A 24,391-nucleotide genomic window follows, 5' to 3' on the forward strand; every position below is an offset into this window, starting at 1 on the left:
AGGAGAGGTTAGAAACACCTGTTGAGTTTAAAAACACCTATAGAGGTTATAAATACCAGGAGAGCTTATAACCACCAGGAGAGGTTATAACCACCAGTGTAGGTTATAACCACCAGGAGAGGTTATAAACACCAGCGGAGGTTATAACCACCAGGGGAGGTTATAACCACCAGGACAGGTTATAAACACCAGGAGAGGTTATAACCACCAGGAGAGGTTAGAAACACCTGTTGAGTTTAAAAACACCTATAGAGGTTATAAATACCAGGAGAGCTTATAACCACCAGGAGAGGTTATAACCACCAGTAGAGGTTATAACCACCAGTAGAGGTTTTAACCACCAGGATAGGCTAGAAACACCTGTAGAGGTTATAACCACCTTTAGAGGTTACAACCACCAGGAGAGGTTATAACCACCAGGGGAGTTTATAACCACCAGGAGAGGTTTTAACCACCTGTAGAGGTTAGAAACACCTGTAGCGGTTATAAACACCAGGGGAGGTTATAAACACCAGGAGAGGTTAGAAACACCTGTTGAGTTTAAAAACACCTATAGAGGTCATAAATAGCAGGAGAGCTTATAACCACCAGTAGAGGTTATAACCACCAGTAGAGGTAACAACCATCAGGAGAGGTTATAACCACCAGGGGAGTTTATAAACACCAGGAGAGGTTTTAACCACCTGTAGACGTTAGAAACACCTATAGCGGTTATTAACACCAGGAGAGGTTATAAACACCAGCGGAGGTTATAACCACCGGGGGAGGTTATAACCACCAGGACAGGTTATAACCACCAGGAGAGGTTTTAACCATCAGTGTAGGTTATAACCACCAGGAGAGGTTTAACCACCTGTATAGGTTATAAACACCAGGAGAGGTTTTAACCACCATTATAGGTTATAAACACCAGGAGAGGTTTAACCACCTGTATAGGTTAGAAACACTAGGAGAGGTTTTAACCACCAGAAGAGGTTATAACCACCAGGAGAGGTTAGAAACACCTGTTGAGTTTAAAAACACCTATAGAGGTTATAAATACGAGGAGAGCTTATAACCACCAGTAGAGGTTATAACCACCAGTAGAGGTAACAACCATCAGGAGAGGTTATAACCACCAGGGGAGTTTATAACACCAGGAGAGGTTTTAACCACCTGTAGACGTTAGAAACACCTATAGCGGTTATAAACACCAGGAGAGGTTATAAACACCAGCGGAGGTTATAACCACCAGGGGAGGTTATAACCACCAGGACAGGTTATAAACACCAGGAGAGGTTATAACCACCAGGAGAGGTTTTAACCACCAGTGTAGGTTATAACCACCAGGAGAGGTTATAAACACTAGGAGAGGTTATAAACACCAGGAGAGGTTATAAACACCAGGAGAGGTTTAACCACCTGTATAGGTTAGAAACACTAGGAGAGGTTTTAACCACCAGAAGAGGTTATAACCACCAGGAGAGGTTAGAAACACCTGTTGAGTTTAAAAACACCTATAGAGGTTATAAATACCAGGAGAGCTTATAACCACCAGGAGAGGTTTTAACCACCAGGATAGGCTAGAAACACCTGTAGAGGTTATAACCACCTTTAGAGGTTACAACCACCAGGAGAGGTTATAACCACCAGGAGAGGTTTTAACCACCTGTAGCGGCTAGAAACACCTGTAGCGGCTATAACCACCAGGGGAGGTTATAACCACCAGGGGAGGTTATAACCACCAGTAGAGGTTATAACCACCAGGAGACGTTATAAACACCAGCAGAGGTTATAACCACAGGAAGAGGTTAGAAACACCTGTTGAGTTTACAAACACCTGTAGAGGTTATAAACACCAGGAGAGCTTATAACCACCAGGAGAGGTTATAACCACCTGTAGAGGTTAGAAACACTAGGAGAGGTTTTAACCACCAGAAGAGGTTTTAACCACCAGTATAGGTTATAAACACCAGGAGAGGTTATAAACACCAGGAGAGGTTTAACCACCTGTATAGGTTAGAAACACTAGGAGAGGTTATAAACACCAGGAGAGGTTTAACCACCTGTATAGGTTAGAAACACTAGGAGAGGTTTTAACCACCAGAAGAGGTTATAACCACCAGTAGAGGTAACAACCATCAGGAGAGGTTATAACCACCAGGGGAGTTTATAAACACCAGGAGAGGTTTTAACCACCTGTAGACGTTAGAAACACCTATAGCGGTTATTAACACCAGGAGAGGTTATAAACACCAGCGGAGGTTATAACCACCAGGGGAGGTTATAACCACCAGGACAGGTTATAACCACCAGGAGAGGTTTTAACCACCAGTGTAGGTTATAACCACCAGGAGAGGTTATAAACACCAGGAGAGGTTTTAACCACCAGTATAGGTTATAAACACCAGGAGAGGTTATAAACACCAGGAGAGGTTTAACCACCTGTATAGGTTAGAAACACTAGGAGAGGTTTTAACCACCAGAAGAGGTTATAACCACCAGGAGAGGTTAGAAACACCTGTTGAGTTTAAAAACACCTATAGAGGTTATAAATAGCAGGAGAGCTTATAACCACCAGGAGAGGTTATAACCACCAGTAGAGGTTATAACCACCAGTAGAGGTTTTAACCACCAGGATAGGCTAGAAACACCTGTAGAGGTTATAACCACCTTTAGAGGTTACAACCACCAGGAGAGGTTATAACCACCAGGGGAGTTTATAACCACCAGGAGAGGTTTTAACCACCTGTAGAGGCTAGAAACACCTGTAGCGGCTAGAAACACCAGGAGAGGTTATAAACACCAGGGGAGGTTATAACCACCAGGGGAGGTTATAACCACCAGGAGAGGTTATAACCACCAGTAGAGGTTATAACCACCAGGAGACGTTATAAACACCAGGAGGGGTTTTAACCACCTGTAGAGGTTAGAAACACCTATAGTGGTTATAAACACCAGGAGAGGTTATAAACACCAGGGGAGGTTATAAACACCAGGGGAGGTTATAACCATAAGGAGAGGTTATAAACACCAGGAGAGGTTATAACTACCAGGAGAGTTTTTAACCACCAGGAGAGGTTATAACCACCAGTAGAGGTTATAAACACCTTTAGAGGTAATAACCATCAGGAGAGGTTATAACCACCAGGGGAGTTTATAAACACCAGGAGAGGTTTTAACCACCTGTAGACGTTAGAAACACCTATAGCGGTTATAAACACCAGGAGAGGTTATAAACACCAGGAGAGGTTATAACCACCAGGGGAGGTTATAACCACCAGGACAGGTTATAAACACCAGGAGAGGTTATAACCACCAGGAGAGGTTTTAACCACCAGGAGAGGTTATAAACACCAGGAGAGGTTTAACCACCTGTAGAGGTTAGAAACACCAGGAGAGGTTTTAACCACCAGAAGAGGTTATAACCACCAGTAGCGGTTATAACCACCAGGAGAGGTTTTAACCACCTGTAGAGGTTAGAAACACCTATAGTGGTTATAAACACCAGGAGAGGTTATAAACACCAGGGGAGGTTATAAACACCTTTAGAGGTAACAACCACCAGGAGAGGTTATAACTACCAGGAGAGTTTTTAACCACCAGGAGAGGTTATAACCACCAGTAGAGGTTATAAACACCTTTAGAGGTAACAACCATCAGGAGAGGTTATAACCACCAGGGGAGTTTATAAACACCAGGGGAGGTTTTAACCACCTGTAGACGTTAGAAACACCTATAGCGGTTATAAACACCAGGAGAGGTTATAAACACCAGCGGAGGTTTTAACCACCAGGGGAGGTTATAACCACCAGGACAGGTTATAAACACCAGGAGAGGTTATAACCACCAGGAGAGGTTTAACCACCTGTAGAGGTTAGAAACACCAGGAGAGGTTTTAACCACCAGAAGAGGTTATAACCACCAGGAGAGGTAATATCCACCAGCAGAGGTTATAACCACAGGGAGAGGTTAGAAACACCTTAAAGAGTTTAAAAACACCTGTAGTTATAAACACCTTTTGACTTGGTTATAACCTCTCCTGGTTGTTGTTTTTTTAAAACAAGATGAGAAAACACAAACTCGTCTCTCTCTCTCTCTCTCTCCCTCACACACACACACACACACACACACACACACACACACACACACACACACACACACACACACACACACACACACACTTTCCACCAGTGATTCACATGGAGAGCCTCTGGTGAAGACTGGACCATATAGAAACTATTAAAACAAGGTGGATGACATCACAACATCACAACAACAACACAACAACATCACAACAACATCCAACAACATCAAAACAACATCACAATATCACAACAACATTACAACAACATCACAACAACATAACAACATCACAACAACATCACAACAACATCACAACATCACAACAACATCACAACAACATCAGAACAACATCACAACAACATCAGAACAACATCACAACATCACAACAACATCACAACAACATCACAACAACATCACAACATCACAACAACATCACAACAACATCACAACAACATCACAACAACATCACAACATCACAACAACATCACAACAACATCACAACAACATCACAACAACATCACAACATCACAACAACATCACAACAACATCACAACAACATCACAACATCACAACAACATCACAACAACATCACAACAACATAACACAACAACATGTGAAGAACTGTTTAAACACACCAGGCTCTGGTCTGAGATTTGAGACTCCTCTCTAATGGCAATGTTTGTGTGTGTGTGTGTGTGTGTGTGTGTGTGTGTGTGTGTGTGTGTGTGTGTGTGTGTGTGTGTGTGTGTGTGTGTGTGTGTGTGTGTGTGTGTGTGTGTGTGTGTGTGTGTGTGCCTCTAGCTAAGCTGTACATCCGGCCCTACATCGGGCTGGTCATGCAGGAGCTGCTGCATGTGGTGAAGGAGACGGAGAACGACGACCTGACCAACGTCATCCAGAAGATGATCTGTGAGTACAACCAGGAGGTGGCCACCATCGCCGTGGAGATGACCCAGAACCTGGTAGGAGACACACACAGGCTCCGTGTAGGCTCCGTGTAGGCTCCTCAGCTGGCTCACACTCAGGTGTGTGTGTGTGTGTGTGTGGTGTCAGGCAGAGATCTTCACCAGAGTCCTCCAGAGTGAGGAGTATGAAGAGAATGAGGATAAGACCGTCATGGCCCTCGGCATCCTCAGCACCATCGACACCATCCTCACGGTTATGGAAGATCACAAGGAGGTGTGTGTGTGTGTGTGTGTGTGTGTGTGTGTGTGTGTGTGTGTGTGTGTTGTAACGTGATGTTCCTCGTGTTCCTGTCAGATCACCCAGCAGCTGGAGGGCATCTGCCTGCAGGTGATCGGTCTGGTGCTGCAGAAGCCCATCATAGGTATGGCAGGTGTGTGTGCTGTTCACACTGACACACACACCCTCATGTTGCCCTGGGGGGGGGGGGGGGGGTAGTTGGTTTCATGTCTGGCAGTGCAGTATGCAGTACGTTAGCATGTGGACCCTGACCCCTGACCCCTGACCTCCTGCAGGGTTTGTGGGTAAACAGTTTCTGGTCCCACTTCTCACAGCAGGTCTTCCAGGTCCTGAAGCAGCAAACAGCCCCAGACCATCACCCCCCCACCGTGTTTTACTGTTGGAATGCAGGGTGACTGTTACGTCAGATGTCATGGGACTCACACCCTCCAGAAAGTTGACCTTTTGTCAGCCCAGAGGACTATTTCCCAGAAGTCTTGGAGACCATCCTTGTGGTTCTTTTTGCTCAGCGGAGGTTTTTCATGTTGGAACTCTGCAGCTTTTATTTTGTCTTTCTGACACTGGGGTCATGAACCCTGACCTCCACTGAGGCCTGCAGTTCTCTGGATGTTGTTGTGGAGTCTTTTGTGACCCCGTGGGGGGGCCGTTGCTGCACTCTTGGAGTAATCTTGGTTGGCCGGCCACTGGTTCACCACTGTTCTGTGTTTTTGAATTGTGTGTCAAGACTCTCGCTGGGCTGCAGAAAAGACTTCAGAACCTTTTGTGGACTGGTGGATCTCAGTCACTGTTTTTCTCTTTGGTTCCTGACGTTTTCTTGGATCTTAGCATCATGGGTAATGTTCAAGGTTCTTTTGGTTGCCTTCATTTTGTCAGACAGCTCCTCTTTAAGTGATTTCTTGCGAACACGTCGGTAGTAATCGGAATAGAGAAACTCAGGTGTGATAAACTAGTTAGAGATAAACCACAGGCCCATGTGGGTTCAGAGTGTTTCTCCCCTTGACAATAACAACCCTTATTTAAAGTTATTCTTTTCTGTACTCAGGAAATCTCTGTCTAGTATTTAAATATGTTGGATGGACTGGTACATTTAATCGTTTATCTCGTTTGTGTTTCACAACATTAATGACTGCTTCATTTTGGTGACATGTGCAGCTGCTAAGTCCAGCTGACCAGAACAGGAAGCCCCCCCCCCATCGTAACGTGACAATGATGAGCAGAGTGTCTGTTCCTCTGCAGAGTTCTACGAGGAGATCCTGTCGCTGGCGTTCGGCCTCACCTGTCAGACCATCTCTCCTCAGATGTGGCAGCTCCTGGGCGTCCTGTACCAGGTTTTCCAGCACGACTGCTTTGACTACTTCACAGGTACGTCCACACCTGGACACCAAGAACATCATCTCTTTATTAACTCATTCACTGCCATTGATGTCTACAGACTTCAAGTATGTTTTTCAGCAGGAGGGGCTGGGCAATGATCTGCCCAGCTCCCCTATCAATGTCATACTTCTACAATAGTGTAGTGACAGCTGATCCCCTGTAGGGGGCAGCAGTGCTGTTTTTGGATGAGAGATCAGCATCTGTAGTATTCATAGTATTAGTATTAGTATAAGAGAAGAGATGGAGACAATAGATGCATTAGTGCAACACTAACAGAATGAAAGGTGTCATGCAGGTCCGTGAAGATACAACTGATCTGATAAAACATGATGAATACATTTCTTTGGGTGATTTTTATTCAGTTTTCATAGTGGGGGGGGGGGGGAACTCCCTCATTGAGGAAGAAACTCTGGGCAGGACCCAGACTCTGGAGGGGGGTCATTCGCCTTGACCTGTTGGTTGGGAAAGAGAAATACACTGAGGATAGAGATAGGTCAAGGAAAAGAGAGAGAGAGAGAGAGAGAGAGAGAGAGAGAGAGAGAGAGAGAGAGAGAGAGAGAGAGAGAGAGAGAGAGAGAGAGAGAGAGACAGAGAGAGAGAGAGAGAGAGAGAGAGAGAGAGTCCAGATTTAGTTTCATGTCCACAGTGATCTGTTGCTGAATTGGGGGGGTTCCCAGGCCTTTGGGTATCCTGTCTTCCATCCACGTTCTCCACCTGTGGAACAGAGACAGCAGCAGCGTGGTGCAGACAGAGTGATCTGACAGTAGTGATAAATTCTAGGAGCATAAAGATAAAGAAGTGACAGAAGCTCCAGAGTATCTCCCTTTAACGGGGGGGGGACAGTAAAATACCCTCAGCAGCCTAGGCCTACAGCAGCATATCTAGTGGGGGGGGGGGGTATTTCTAATTGTAGTCTCTATCAAAGAGGAGGGTTTTTAGTCTGCTCTTAAATAAGCTAAGGGTGCCCCCCCCCCCCCGGACCGAGGTTGGGAGATCGTTCCAGAGTAAAGGGGCAGATAGCTGAAGCTTCTGCCCCCTGTTTTACTCCTAAAAACCCGACGGGTCACCAGAAATCCTGCCTCCTCTGATGGAAGGGCCCTGGGGGGGTGGGGGGGTGATAGACTTCAATCAGATCTCCATGTCAGACGGAGCCTTACAGTGGAGAGCTTCATGTGATCATGAGGAGTTTGAATTGTATTCTAGAATGAATCTGGAGCCGATGAAGTGACGCTAGGACAGGAGAGATGTGTTCTCTCCTCCAGCTGCATTCTGAACTAACTGTAGAGTCCTAATAGAGGAGCTAGAACAGCCCATAATAAGGAATGGCAGTAATCCAATCTAGAAGTAACAAAGACATGAATGATTTTCTCTGCGTCTTTAAAGGATAAGACATTTCTAACTTTAGTAATATTTCTCCAGTGAAAGAAGTCTGTCTGGGATACAGACTGATGAGAACCAGAGGACAGATGTTGATCAGAAATCACTCCCAGGTTCCTGACTTCACTGGTGGAGGACAGATCAATGCTGTCTAAGAGAATTACAATGTTAGAGAGATCATCTCTGAGATGCTTCAGCCCAATAATAATGACTTCAGGTTTGTTACTGTTCAACATTAAGAAGTTGTGAAGCATCCAGGATTTAATATCCCTGAGGCAGGATTCTGATTTAATTAGCTGATCAGATTCATTGGTTTTAATTGATAAATATAATTGAGTATCACCAGCATAACAATGACAATGTTATATTTTTATTATAATATTTCCCAATGGTAACAATCAGGACATTGGGAAACTAAGGCAGAGCGGTGTGGGGTCAGCCCCCCCGGGCTGAATGGGGTTGTGTAGGGGGTCTGAATGGCTCTGTCCATTGGTGTGAAACCTGGTGAAATAGTGATAATGTCACTTCTGGTGTGTCTTTGTTTTGCAGATATGATGCCTCTCTTGCACAACTACGTCACCGTGGATACGGACATGCTGCTGTCCAATCCTAAACATCTGGAGGTCATATACTCCATGTGCAGAAAGGTGCGTCCGTCTGAACACGGCTCCTGTTCCCTCATGGGCTTCTGAAGTGCGCCCTGATTGGTCGACTGGTTTGACCTTTGACCTGTTGCAGGTGTTAACCATAGATGCTGGTGAGGATGCAGAGTGTCACGCTGCCAAGCTGCTGGAGGTCATCATCCTGCAGTGCAGAGGCCGAGGCATCGACCAGGTCAGACAGCGGGTTCAGTTCACACCTCCACCCCTCCTACAACCATTCCCACCCTAAAGATGGTTCCAAACCCTTTCTGTTGATTGGTCCACAGAGCTGTCAGATGACGTCAAGCATGTGACTCCTACTAATTATTTCAATTTCATCATTCATATTGATAACCAGCTGCTTCAGTTATTTGAAATCATTTGATAACTGATTCAGCTATTAATCAATTTTTTACCTATCATGTTGATTAAAACCTTCACCAGTCTAGTCCACACACACCTCTGACGGTCACTCGGTTTCAGTATTTAGCTGCAGAGAGGTTACCTAGAGGTCCAGGGTCAAATTGAAACATTTTCAGCAGCATTTTAAAAGTGAATCTGGCCGACGAGCTCTGAGCAAACCTGCAGCATCAGCATCTCTGTGGGGGCGTCTCAGCCTCCAGAGCAGCTCCACATCATCTAGATCATCATGTCAGTTTGAGCTCACACACCTAAAACTAGAAATACTTCAGTTTGAAAGGATGTAAACCATGTCTTCTCACCTACATTTGAGGTCTTTGGACGACACCTTACAACATTTATGTTTGTTTTTGTAAGTTTTAAAAGGTTGTGTTCATTTGTCTAAAGACTGCTCCAGAGCGGTTCTGGGGTTCTGGTGATTGTGTGACGGACCTGTTGGAGGAACTGATTCCTGCTTCATTCCTTCTGCTTGCTGCCCCCAGTGCATCCCCCTGTTTGTGGAGGCTGTTCTGGAGCGACTGATGCGGGACGTGAAGTCCAACGAGCTGAGGACCATGTGCCTGCAGGTGGCCATCGCTGCGCTCTACTACAACCCCGCCCTGCTCATCCACACCCTGGACAACATGCACTTCCAGCACAACCCCCAGCCCATCACCGCCCACTTCATCAACCAGTGGATGAACGACACCGAGTTCTTCCTGGGGTGAGGGAAACGCCTTCTATCTGTCACTCCAACGTCACACGTTCACTGAACAACTACATGAAAGTTATGGACTCAGTAACTCCGACTGTGTCTTTAAAGAGGCCGTGTGGACAAGAACAGGACCCCCCCTGAAAGCAGGACAGTTACAGCTTCTGTGTGGGGGGGGTCTGAGAGACGAGTTAGTCTCACGTCATCTCCACGCCTCCAAAAAGATCAAAAGTTAGAGAAAAACAAGTTACCGCCAGAGTTTTCATGGATTAAGAAAAAGAGATAGGTATTACTACAGGTATTACTACAGGTATTACTACAGGGATTACTACAGGTATTACTACAGGGATTACTACAGGTATTACTACAGGGATTACTACAGGTATTACTACAGACATTACTACAGATATTACTACAGATATTACTACAGGTATTACTACAGACATTACTACAGGTATTACTACAGACATTACTACAAGTATTACTACAGATATTACTACAGATATTACTACAGACATTACTACAGGTATTACTAAAGATATTACTACCGGTATTACCACAGATATTACTACAGTTATTACTACAGGTATTACTACAGTTATTACTACCGATATTACCACAGATATTACTGCAGTTATTACTACAGGTATTTTTACAGACATTACTACAGGTATTACTACAGATATTACTACAGGTATTACTACAGTTATTACTACAGATATTACCACAGATATTACTACAGTTATTACTACAGGTATTTCTACAGACATTAGTACAGGTATTACTACAGATATTACTACAGGTATTACTACAGATATTACCACAGGTATTACTACAGACATTACCACAGGTATTACGACAGATATTACTACAGGTATTACTACAGACATTACTACAGGGATTACTACAGACATTACTACAGATTTTACTACAGATATTACTACAGGTATTACTATAGACATTACTACAGGTATTACTACAGACATTACTACAGGTATTACTACAGACATTACTACAGATATTACTACAGATATTACTACAGGTATTACTACAGACATTACTACAGGTATTACTACAGACATTACTACAGGTATTACTACAGGGATTACTACAGGTATTACTACAGGTATTACTACAGGGATTACTACAGGGATTACTACAGTTATTACTACAGATATTACCACAGATATTACTACAGTTATTACTACAGGTATTACTACAGTTATTACTACCGATATTACCACAGATATTACTACAGTTATTACTACAGGTATTTTTACAGACATTACTACAGGTATTACTACAGATATTACTACAGGTATTACTACAGTTATTACTACAGATATTACCACAGATATTACTACAGTTATTACTACAGGTATTTCTACAGACATTAGTACAGGTATTACTACAGATATTACTACAGGTATTACTACAGATATTACCACAGGTATTACTACAGACATTACCACAGGTATTACGACAGATATTACTACAGGTATTACTACAGACATTACTACAGGGATTACTACAGACATTACTACAGGTATTACTACAGACATTACTACAGGTATTACTACAGACATTACTACAGATTTTACTACAGATATCACTACAGGTATTACTATAGACATTACTACAGGTATTACTACAGACATTACTACAGGTATTACTACAGACATTACTACAGATATTACTACAGATATTACTACAGGTATTACTACAGACATTACTACAGGTATTACTACAGATATTACTACAGGTATTACTACAGATATTACCACAGGTATTACTACAGGTATTACTACAGACATTACTACAGGTATTACTACAGACATTACTGCAGGTATTACTACAAACATTACTACAGGTATTACTACAGATATTACTACAGGTATTACTACAGACATTACTACAGGTATTACTACAGGGATTATTACAGGTATTACTACAGTTATTACTGCAGATATTACCACAGATATTACTACAGTTATTACTACAGGTATTTCTACAGACATTACTACAGGTATTACTACAGATATTACTACAGGTATTACTACAGATATTACCACAGGTATTACTACAGACATTACCACAGGTATTACTACAGACATTACTACAGGTATTACTACAGACATTATTACAGGTATTACTACGAACATTACTACAGGTATTACTACAGATATTACTACAGGTATTACTACAGACATTACTACAGATATTACTACAGGTATTACTACAGGTATTACTACAGATATTACCACAGGTATTACTACAGTTATTACTACAGACATTACTACAGGTATTACTACAGACATTACTGCAGGTATTACTACAAACATTACTACAGGTATTACTACAGATATTACTACAGGTATTACTACAGACATTACTACAGGTATTACTACAGGGATTATTACAGGTATTACTACAGTTATTACTACAGATATTACCACAGATATTACTACAGTTATTACTACAGGTATTTCTACAGACATTACTACAGGTATTACTACAGATATTACTACAGGTATTACTACAGATATTACCACAGGTATTACTACAGACATTACCACAGGTATTACTACAGACATTACTACAGGTATTACTACAGACATTATTACAGGTATTACTACGAACATTACTACAGGTATTACTACAGATATTACTACAGGTATTACTACAGACATTACTACAGGTATTACTACAGATATTACTACAGGTATTACTACAGGTATTACTACAGATATTACCACAGGTATTACTACAGTTATTACTACAGACATTACTACAGGTATTACTACAGACATTACTGCAGGTATTACTACAAACATTACTACAGGTATTACTACAGACATTACTACAGGTATTACTAGAGGGATTATTACAGGTATTACTACAGTTATTACTACAGATATTACCACAGATATTACTACAGTTATTACTACAGGTATTTCTACAGACATTACTACAGGTATTACTACAGATATTACTACAGGTATTACTACAGATATTACCACAGGTATTACTACAGACATTACCACAGGTATTACTACAGACATTACTACAGGTATTACTACAGACATTATTACAGGTATTACTACGAACATTACTACAGGTATTACTACAGATATTACTACAGGTATTACTACAGATATTACTGTGGACAGAGCGGATACAAACGCAGAAGAAGCCAAAGGAAAACCAGAAACCCAAGACAAAGTAATGAGGGTAGTTTACATAAATGTGTGTGAAGGATCTGTCAGCCTGGTGCAGCGTCAGGAGAATATGGGAAGTAAAGAAAAGTAAAACTAGTGAAAAGCAACAATGAAAAAAACTTTTACATCTTTTATTTCTAGAACAGTTTTTTTAGAATGACTCTCAGTCTCTAACATTTTGATAAAGATAATATGTAAACTCTTTTTTTGTCTTTACCTCAACAGTTATGATGTTATTAATAAAATCATTCAAATCTACAGTCTGTTTAGTTTTTATATTGTACCGTATATTCTGTTATTACTTCTGGGATGTATGAACTTCATGTTGGGATGCACACATTTTTGTTGAAGCGCATCCCAGGATGCACTGCTTTCTGGAGGTAAGATGAATTCTGTTCACCTTGATGTTTTCTCGCTGATCACAAACTGATTTGATGTGAGCTGATGTTTATCAGGAGGAGGCGTTCAGGAGTTTAGGTCCCTCAGTAGAGTCTGACTCATTATTCTAATTATATAGTTAAACTTGTCTTTAGTCGTTCTCCTGTTCTGCGGACAGAAAAGAATCATGAATTAGACAGAATCCAACATGAGTTTAAACTCTAATCCAGTTAATCTGTGGCTGTTAATCCCCAGAGCCTCGTGTCGTCACTGGTGACCTCTGGTGACCTCTGGGTGTGTTTTTGTGACCAGGTCCAGTCTGTAGACACTGGATCACTTTACTGTCTCCTGTTGTCCACCAGACCGACTAACTGATGGTCAGGGGTCAGGTTGTGGTCTCCTGGGGGGTTATTTGACCCAGATGTTTCTTACTGACCTGTGATGTCTTCTGACGTTCTCCACATCTTAACTCGACAATCATCTCCTCCCCCCACCCTCCAGGCTCCACGACCGTAAGATGTGCATCATCGGCCTGAGCGTGCTGATGGAGCTGCCCCGTCGGCCGCCGGTTCTGGAGGGGGTCGCCGCCCAGATTGTCCCGTCCATCCTGCTCCTGTTTCTGGGCCTCAAACACCTTTACTCCTCCCGCCTGGTCCACAAACCCAACCTGGTGGCAGGGGCGGGGTCACAGGATGAAGACCAGAATGGTGAGACCAGCCCAGGTGTTTCACCTGGATCACCTGTCAGACATAAAGACCTCCAGTGGGGGTCACTGTGGACACCCACTGGTGTCACTGACGCTGGAAGAACCCCCCCTAGAATGAAACCGCAATAAGGACAAATCTACAAAGTAGTCGCTTCATATTTACAATTATTACAGATGTTTCAGGCTGCAAACCCCCTCATGCACACTTTACACACTTTACACACTTTACACACTTTACACACCTGTCTCACACAGGCAGTAACACACAGGACACAACGCACTGTAAAAAAATAATCCTTTGAACCACAAGGCCTCCAGAGCTGAATCGTTATTATCTGATTATTATCTGTTTAACTGTGTGAACTGGGGGGCAGCTCTGATCATGTGACAAACACTTAAAATATGGTCAGCATACTTTGAGTGATTCGTGGTGCCCCCCCCCCCCCCTGTTTTAATGAACGACAGTAAGAATGAAGCGACCACCTGATGCCAGCTGGACTGTCCTGTGGTGGACCAGCAGTGTGACGTGTGTGTTTTCTGTGTGAGCAGAGGAGATTCCTAGTGATGAAGATGAGAACACACACGCCATGCAGCAGCAGTCCTGCGCCCCCCCAGGCCCCGGCAGTGAGGATGATGATGATGAAGACGAGTACTGGGATGATGAAGGTTTTGAGGGAACGCCTCTGGAGGAGTACAGCACCCCCCTGGACTACGACAACGGAGAGGATGAATATCGCTTCTTCACCTCCGCCCTCCTGCGTGAGTCCCCCCCCCCAGCTGTCAGGGTGTACAGGCCTGAAGCCCCCCAGCAGTGAGGGGTGTGACAGGGGGTTTGTCCTCCCTGAGAGGTTCTGTCTTTAGGACGTGATGTGTTCAGCATTTTGGCAGTTTTGGGGTGTGTAAAAATAGAGTCATGTGACCCCATTAACAGTCATGTGACCCCATTAACGACCAATTGTTTGTCTGATATTTCTATAATAACAATATTTAACTTATATTTAATAAAAAAACAAAATAAAGCATCTTTTCTCTTTTCCTGACTGCTGGGAAAGTACAAAGGCCCTTGGGTGAATCACCAGAGCCCTTTTTAGAGGGGTCCAGACTAACGCTGGACCCCTTTGGAGGTCCAAACTAACGCTGGACCCCTTTGGAGGTCCAGACTAACACTGGACCCCTTTGGAGGTCCAAACTAACGCTGGACCCCTTTGGAGGTCCAAACTAACGCTGGACCCCTTTGGAGGTCTAGACTAACGCTGGACCCTTTGGAGGTCCAAACTAACGCTGGACCCCTTTGGAGGTCCAAACTAACGCTGGACCCTTTGGAGGTCCAAACTAACGCTGGACCCTTTGGAGGTCCAAACTAACGCTGGACCCTTTGGAGTCCAAACTAACGCTGGACCCCTTTGGAGGTCCAAACTAACGCTGGACCCCTTTGGAGGTCCAAACTAACGCTGGACCCTTTGGAGTCCAAACTAACTACCTGCTGCTTCTTCTTCAAAGTTCAAACTTATTCCTTAACAATTCAAAGGAACAATTTTGCTTCATCCTGTGTAAAAAAAACAAAGTTCCGTGGTGGAGGTAACAAGTTCTGAGTCTCTACCTGTAAAACAACACATTCTTCCTTGACGCCTGGTGTTTTCTTCACATCAGGAGTCCAGAACACTGATGCATGCTGGTACCAGAGTCTGACCGCCGCCCTGAGTGACGACCAGAAGAAGCAGCTCCAGGAGATCTACAGCATCTCTCAGCAGAGGAGGAGCGCTGCTGCAAAGGGCCAGTGGTGAGACAGACCTACAGACAGACCTACTGACAGACCTACAGACAAACAGACATATAGACCTACAGACAGACCTACAGACCCACAGACAGACCTACAGACAGACCTGCAGACCTACAGACAGACCTACAGACAGATCTACAGACCCACAAACAGACCTACAGACCCACAGACTGACCTACAGATAGACCCACAGACAGACCTACAGACCCACAGACAGACCCACAAACAGACCTACAGACCCACAGACAGACCTACAGACAGACCTACAGACCCACAGACAGACCCAAGACAGACCTACAGACAGACCTACAGACCCACAGACAGACCTACAGACAGACCCACAGAAAGACCTACAAACAGACCTACAGACAGACCTACAGACAGACCTGCAGACCCACACACACACAGACCTACAGACAGACCTACAGACAGACCTACAGACCCATAGACAGACCTACACACAGACCTACAGACCCACAGACAGACCTACACACAGACCTACAGACCCACAGACAGACCCACAGACAGACCTACAGACAGACCTACAGACAGACCTACAGACAGACCTACAGACCTACAGACAGACCTACAGACCCACAGACAGACCCACAAACAGACCTACACACAGACCTACAGACCCACAGACAGACCTACACACAGACCCACAGACAGACCTACACAAAGACCTACAGACAGACCTACAGACAGACCTACAGACCCACAGACCTACAGACCCACAGACAGACCCACAGACAGACCTACAGACCCACAGACAGACCTACAGACAGACCTACAGACCCACAGACAGACCCAAGACAGACCTACAGACAGACCTACAGACCCACAGACAGACCTACAGACAGACCCACAGAAAGACCTACAAACAGACCTACAGACAGACCTACAGACCTACAGACAGACCTGCAGACCCACACACACACAGACCCATAGACAGACCTACACACAGACCTACAGACCCATAGACAGACCTACACACAGACCTACAGACCCACAGACAGACCTACACACAGACCTACAGACCCACAGACAGACCCACAGACAGACCCACAGACAGACTTACAGACAGACCTACAGACAGACCTACAGACAGACCTACAGACCCATAGACAGACCTACACACAGACCTACAGACCCACAGACAGACCTACACACAGACCTACAGACCCACAGACAGACCTACAGACAGACCTACAGACCCACAGACAGACCGAAAAAAACAGACCTACACACAGACCTACAGACCCACAGACAGACCTACACACAGACCCACAGACAGACCTACACAAAGACCTACAGACAGACCTACAGACAGACCTACAGACCCACAGACAGACCTACAGACCCACAGACAGACCCACAGACAGACCTACAGACCCACAGACAGACCTACAGACAGACCTACAGACCCACAGACAGACCCAAGACAGACCTACAGACAGACCTACAGACCCACAGACAGACCTACAGACAGACCCACAGAAAGACCTACAAACAGACCTACAGACAGACCTACAGACCTACAGACAGACCTGCAGACCCACACACACACAGACCTACAGACAGACCTACAGACAGACCTACAGACCCATAGACAGACCTACACACAGACCTACAGACCCATAGACAGACCTACACACAGACCTACAGACCCACAGACAGACCTACACACAGACCTACAGACCCACAGACAGACCCACAGACAGACCTACAGACAGACCTACAGACAGACCTACAGACAGACCTACAAACCCACACACAGACAGACCTACAGACCTACATACAGACCTACAGACAGACCTACAGACCCAAAGACAGAGCTACAGACAGAACTGCAGACCCACAGACAGACCTACAGACCTACACACAGACCTACAGACCTACACACAGACCTACAGACAGACCTACAGACCCAGAGACAGACCTACACACAGACCTACAGACCCACAGACAGACCTACAGACAGACCTACAGACCCACAGACAGACCCACAAACAGACCTACACACAGACCTACAGACCCACAGACAGACCTACACACAGACCCACAGACAGACCTACACAAAGACCTACAGACAGACCTACAGACAGACCTACAGACCCAAAGACATAGCTACAGACAGAACTGCAGACCCACAGACAGACCTACAGACCCACACACAGACCTACACACAGACCTACAGACAGACCTACAGACCCATAGACACACCTACAGACAGACCTACAGACAGACCTACAGACCCACAGACAGACCCACAAACAGACCTACATACAGACCTACAGACCCACAGACTGAACTATAGACAGACCCACAGACAGACCTACAGACAGACCTACAGACCCACAGACAGACCTACACACAGACCTACAGACCCACAGACAGACCTACAGACAGACCTACAGACAGACCTACAGACCCACAGACAGACCCACAGACTGACCTACAGACAGACCTACAGACCTACAGAAAGACCTACAGACCCAAAGACAGACCGACACACAGACCTACAGACCCACAGACTGACCTACACACAGACCTACACACAGACGTACACACAGACCTACAGACCCACAGACTGACCCACAGACAGACCTACAGACAGACCTACAGACCCACAGACAGACCTACAAACAGACCTACAGACCCACAGACAGTTCTACAAACAGACCTACAGACCCACAGACAGACCTACAGACAGACCCACAGACAGACCTACAGACAGACCCACAGACAGACCTACAGACAGACCTACAGACCCAAAGACAGACCTACACGCAGACCTACAGACCCACAGACAGACCCACAGACAGACCTACAGACAGACCTACAGACCCACAGACAGACCCACAGACAGATCTACAGACAGACCTACAGACCCACAAACAGACCTACAGACCCAAAGACAGACCTACACACAGACCTACAGACCCACAGACAGACCCACAGACAGACCTACAGACAGACCTACAGACCCACAGACAGACCCACAGACAGACCTACAGACAGACCCACAGACAGACCTACAGACAGACCTACAGAGCTACAGACAGACCTACAGACAGACTTACAGACCCACAGACAGACCCACAGACAGACCTACAGACAGACCTACAGACAGACCTACAGACCAACAGACAGACCCACAGACAGACCTACAGACAGACCTACAGACCCACAGACAGACTTACAGACAGACCTACAGACCTACACACAGACCTACAGACCCACAGACACACCTACAGACAGACCTACAGACAGACCTACAGACCCACAGACAGACCCACAAACAGACCTACATACAGACCTACAGACCCACAGACTGAACTATAGACAGACCCACAGACAGACCTACAGACAGACCTACAGACCCACAGACAGACCTACACACAGACCCACAGACAGACCTACAGACAGATCTACAGACAGACCTACAGACCCACAGACAGACCCACAGACTGACCTACAGACAGACCTACAGACCTACAGAAAGACCTACAGACCCAAAGACAGACCTACACACAGACCTACAGACCCACAGACTGACCTACACACAGACCTACACACAGACGTACACACAGACCTACAGACCCACAGACTGACCCACAGACAGACCTACAGACAGACCTACAGACCCACAGACAGACCCACAAACAGACCTACAGACCCACAGACAGTTCTACAGACAGACCTACAGACCCACAGACAGACCTACAGACAGACCTACAGACCCACAGACAGACCCACAGACAGACCTACAGACAGACCTACAGACCCAAAGACAGACCTACACGCAGACCTACAGACCCACAGACAGACCCACAGACAGACCTACAGACAGACCTACAGACCCACAGACAGACCCACAGACAGATCTACAGACAGACCTACAGACCCACAAACAGACCTACAGACCCAAAGACAGACCTACACACAGACTTACAGACCCACAGACAGACCCACAGACAGACCTACAGACAGACCCACAGACAGACCCACAGACAGACCTACAGACAGACCTACAGACAGACCCACAGACAGACCTACAGACAGACCTACAGACAGACTTACAGACCCACAGACAGACCCACAGACAGACCTACAGACAGACCTACAGACAGACCTACAGACCAACAGACAGACCCACAGACAGACCTACAGACCTACAGACAGACCTACAGACCCACAGACAGACCTACAGACAGATCTACAGACAGACCTACAGACCCACAGACAGACCCACAGACTGACCTACAGACAGACCTACAGACCTACAGAAAGACCTACAGACCCAAAGACAGACCTACACACAGACCTACAGACCCACAGACTGACCTACACACAGACCTACACACAGACGTACACACAGACCTACAGACCCACAGACTGACCCACAGACAGACCTACAGACAGACCTACAGACCCACAGACAGACCCACAAACAGACCTACAGACCCACAGACAGTTCTACAGACAGACCTACAGACCCACAGACAGACCTACAGACAGACCTACAGACCCACAGACAGACCCACAGACAGACCTACAGACAGACCTACAGACCCAAAGACAGACCTACACGCAGACCTACAGACCCACAGACAGACCCACAGACAGACCTACAGACAGACCTACAGACCCACAGACAGACCCACAGACAGATCTACAGACAGACCTACAGACCCACAAACAGACCTACAGACCCAAAGACAGACCTACACACAGACTTACAGACCCACAGACAGACCTACAGACAGACCTACAGACCCACAGACAGACCCACAGACAGACCTACAGACAGACCCACAGACAGACCTACAGACAGACCCACAGACAGACCTACAGACAGACCTACAGAGCTACAGACAGACCTACAGACAGACTTACAGACCCACAGACAGACCCACAGACAGACCTACAGACAGACCTACAGACAGACCTACAGACCAACAGACAGACCCACAGACAGACCTACAGACAGACCTACAGACCCACAGACAGACTTACAGACAGACCTACAGACCTACAGACAGACCTACAGACCCACAGACAGACCTACAGACAGATCTACAGACAGACCTACAGACCCACAGACAGACCCACAGACTGACCTACAGACAGACCTACAGACCTACAGAAAGACCTACAGACCCAAAGACAGACCTACACACAGACCTACAGACCCACAGACAGACCCACAGACAGACCTACAGACAGACCCACAGACAGACCCACAGACAGACCTACAGACAGACCCACAGACAGACCTACAGACAGACCTACAGAGCTACAGACAGACCTACAGACAGACTTACAGACCCACAGACAGACCCACAGACAGACCTACAGACAGACCTACAGACAGACCTACAGACCAACAGACAGACCCACAGACAGACCTACAGACAGACCTACAGACCCACAGACAGACTTACAGACAGACCTACAGACCTACAGACAGACCTACAGACCCACAGACACACCTACAGACAGACCTACAGACAGACCTACAGACCCACAGACAGACCCACAAACAGACCTACATACAGACCTACAGACCCACAGACTGAACTATAGACAGACCCACAGACAGACCTACAGACAGACCTACAGACCCACAGACAGACCTACACACAGACCTACAGACCCACAGACAGACCTACAGACAGACCTACAGACAGACCTACAGACCCACAGACAGACCCACAGACTGACCTACAGACAGACCTCCAGACCTACAGAAAGACCTACAGACCCAAAGACAGACCGACACACAGACCTACAGACCCACAGACTGACCTACACACAGACCTACACACAGACCTACACACAGACCTACAGACCCACAGACTGACCCACAGACAGACCTACAGACAGACCTACAGACCTACAGACAGACCTACAGACAGACCTACAGACCCAAAGACAGACCTACACACAGACGTACAGACCCACAGACAGACCTACACACAGACCTACACACAGACCTACAGACCCACAGACAGACCTACAGACAGACCTGCAGACCCACAGACAGACCTACAGACAGACGTACAGACAGACCTACAGACAGACCTACAGACCCACAGACAGACCTACACACAGACCCACAGACAGACCTACACACAGACCGACACACAGACCTACAGACCCACAGACAGACCTACACACACACCTACAGACAGACAGACCTACAGACCCACAGACAGACCCACAGACTGACCTACAGACAGACCCACAGACAGACCTACAGACCCAAAGACAGACCTACAGACCCACAGACAGACCTACACACAGACCTACAGACCCACAGACATACATACACACAGACCTACAGACCAACAGACTGACCTACACACAGACCTACACACAGACCTACACACAGACGTACACACAGACCTACAGACCCACAGACTGACCTACAGACAGACCTACAGACAGACATACAGACCTACAGACAGACCTACAAACCCAAAGACAGACCTACAGACAGACCTAAAGACCCACACACAGACAGACCTACAGACCTACACACAGACCCACAGACAGACCTACAGACCCACAGACAGACCTACAGACAGACCTACAGATCTACAGACAGACCTACAGACAGACCTACAGACCCACAGACAGACCCACAGACTGACCTACAGACAGACCCACAGACAGACCTACAGACCCAAACACAGACCTACACACAGACCTACAGACCCACAGACAGACCTACACACAGACCCACAGACAGACCTACACACAGACCTACAGACCCACAGACATACCTACACACAGACCTACAGACCCACAGACTGACCTACACACAGACCTACACACAGACCTACAGACCCATGGACTGACCCACAGACAGACCCACAGACAGACCTACAGACCCACAGACAGACCTACAGACCCACAGACAGACCCACAGACAGACGTACAGAACCACAGACAGACCCACAGACAGACCTACAGACACACAGACAGACCTACAGAACCACAGACAGACCCACAGACAGACCTACAGACAGACCCACAGACAGACCTACAGACCCACAGACAGACCTACAGACCCACAGACAGACCTACAGACCCACAGACAGACCCACAGACAGACCTACAGACCCACAGACAGACCTACAGACCCACAGACAGACCTACAGACAGACCCACAGACAGACCCACAGACAGACCCACAGACAGACCTACAGACCCACAGACAGACCTACAGACCCACAGACAGACCCACAGACAGACCCACAGACAGACCTACAGACAGACCTACAGACAGACCTACAGACGTGAACAGTGCAGATATTCACCTGTTGTTTGGATCCTGATTCCTCCGACAGACTCTTAGAAACACATCCTTCTGTTTGTTCTCCAGCTCACCTGAAATCTGTTTCCAGATCGCTGATCAGACGGATGGAGAGCTGAATCAAGGAGGGGGGATGGAGACGAGGGTCCTGGTCTGACCTGGACTGAAGTGGATCATGTCTGTCCAGGTCAGACCATCATGGGTCCCACCAAAACCTGGTCCCAGGTAGCAGCAGAGCTGGATGGAGCAGCAGGGGCTGTACACTGTAGAGACGCCAACCAGGACAGGACCGTTAGCCTGTGTGTGTGTGTGTGTGTGTGTGTGTGTGTGTGTGTGTGTGTGTGTGTGTGTGTGTGTGTGTGTGTGTGTGTGTGTGTTTGTGTGTGTTGTAGTCCAGAGAAGGTTATGGAGAATATAGATGTCCTCTACCAGCAATTTCATTTATGTTCTTGTCCAATGTAGTCATTTGATGTTTTTGTGTGTGTGTGTTTGTGTGTGTGTGTGTGTGTGTGTGTGTGTGTGTGTGTGTGTGTGTGTGTGTGTGTGTGTGTGTCATCTCACGATGCTGAGGCCTGTGATGAGCCTAAGGTCTGAAAGTGTGCCTTGTACGTGAACTGCAAATGGATGGTAAGGTGTAGGTCAAAGGTCAAAGCCGTGCTGCCTCTGGCTCTGGTGTCACGTATGTTAAATGTAAAATGAGAGAGGGATCTTTTGTCTGTCAGTTTGTTCATGGGTTTGTTTTTGTAACACTTTGAAGAACTAATTTAAGAAAACCATAAAAGTTCATGTAACGTTTGACTTTGATGCTTCTTATTCGTGTTCTTTACTAAAGTGTGTGTTGACCGGTTCATGCCCCGGGTTCCAAAGGAGAAAGTTGTTGTAGGGACTTCACCGCCTGTTGAATCATTTGAAACGCCTTTATTTTTAACTCAACAGTATGAAGAGCAGGAGTGTGTTATTACTTGTGTTTCACTAGATGTGTGATGGTGACGCCTTCCTGCCTGCTCCAGTGGAAACCTGTTGATCTCCCAAGATTCCAATATAACCCAAAATTCATTTCATATCATTCAAGAAATTCAATCATTCAAGACAATATTTTTTGCATTTTTCTCGTCGATCTTCTTGTCGCTGAGTTAAAAAAAATACGAAAAGATATGCAAAGTTAAAAAAAAGATCCATAAATATTTACAATGGGGAAAATGTGCGAACAA

At 46.0% G+C, this 24,391-nt stretch overlaps 1 protein-coding gene across 5 annotated transcripts in view; it reads left to right on the forward strand.

Annotated features, from left to right (window-relative positions):
* Positions 1 to 23,978, forward strand: part of ipo8 (importin 8) — a 40,973-nt gene extending 16,995 nt beyond the window's left edge. For 2 of the 5 annotated variants that reach the window (XM_068307149.1, XM_068307151.1), the window contains exons 15-25: positions 4,867 to 5,027; positions 5,119 to 5,244; positions 5,326 to 5,401; positions 6,505 to 6,630; positions 8,569 to 8,666; positions 8,758 to 8,853; positions 9,563 to 9,783; positions 13,869 to 14,074; positions 14,623 to 14,832; positions 15,724 to 15,853; positions 23,250 to 23,978. In XM_068307149.1, coding sequence (XP_068163250.1) covers positions 4,867 to 5,027; positions 5,119 to 5,244; positions 5,326 to 5,401; positions 6,505 to 6,630; positions 8,569 to 8,666; positions 8,758 to 8,853; positions 9,563 to 9,783; positions 13,869 to 14,074; positions 14,623 to 14,832; positions 15,724 to 15,853; positions 23,250 to 23,337 — 1,538 coding nt within the window. In that variant the 3' untranslated portion in view covers positions 23,338 to 23,978. The remainder of the gene's footprint in view (positions 1 to 4,866; positions 5,028 to 5,118; positions 5,245 to 5,325; positions 5,402 to 6,504; positions 6,631 to 8,568; positions 8,667 to 8,757; positions 8,854 to 9,562; positions 9,784 to 13,868; positions 14,075 to 14,622; positions 14,833 to 15,723; positions 15,854 to 23,249) is intronic. The other 3 variants (XM_068307150.1, XM_068307152.1, XM_068307154.1) reach the window with 2 other exon arrangements.
* The last annotated feature ends 413 nt before the right edge of the window (positions 23,979 to 24,391 follow it).

The sequence above is a fragment of the Antennarius striatus genome, chromosome 22, assembly GCF_040054535.1.
Source record: "Antennarius striatus isolate MH-2024 chromosome 22, ASM4005453v1, whole genome shotgun sequence".
NCBI classification, from domain to species: Eukaryota; Metazoa; Chordata; class Actinopteri; order Lophiiformes; family Antennariidae; genus Antennarius; species Antennarius striatus.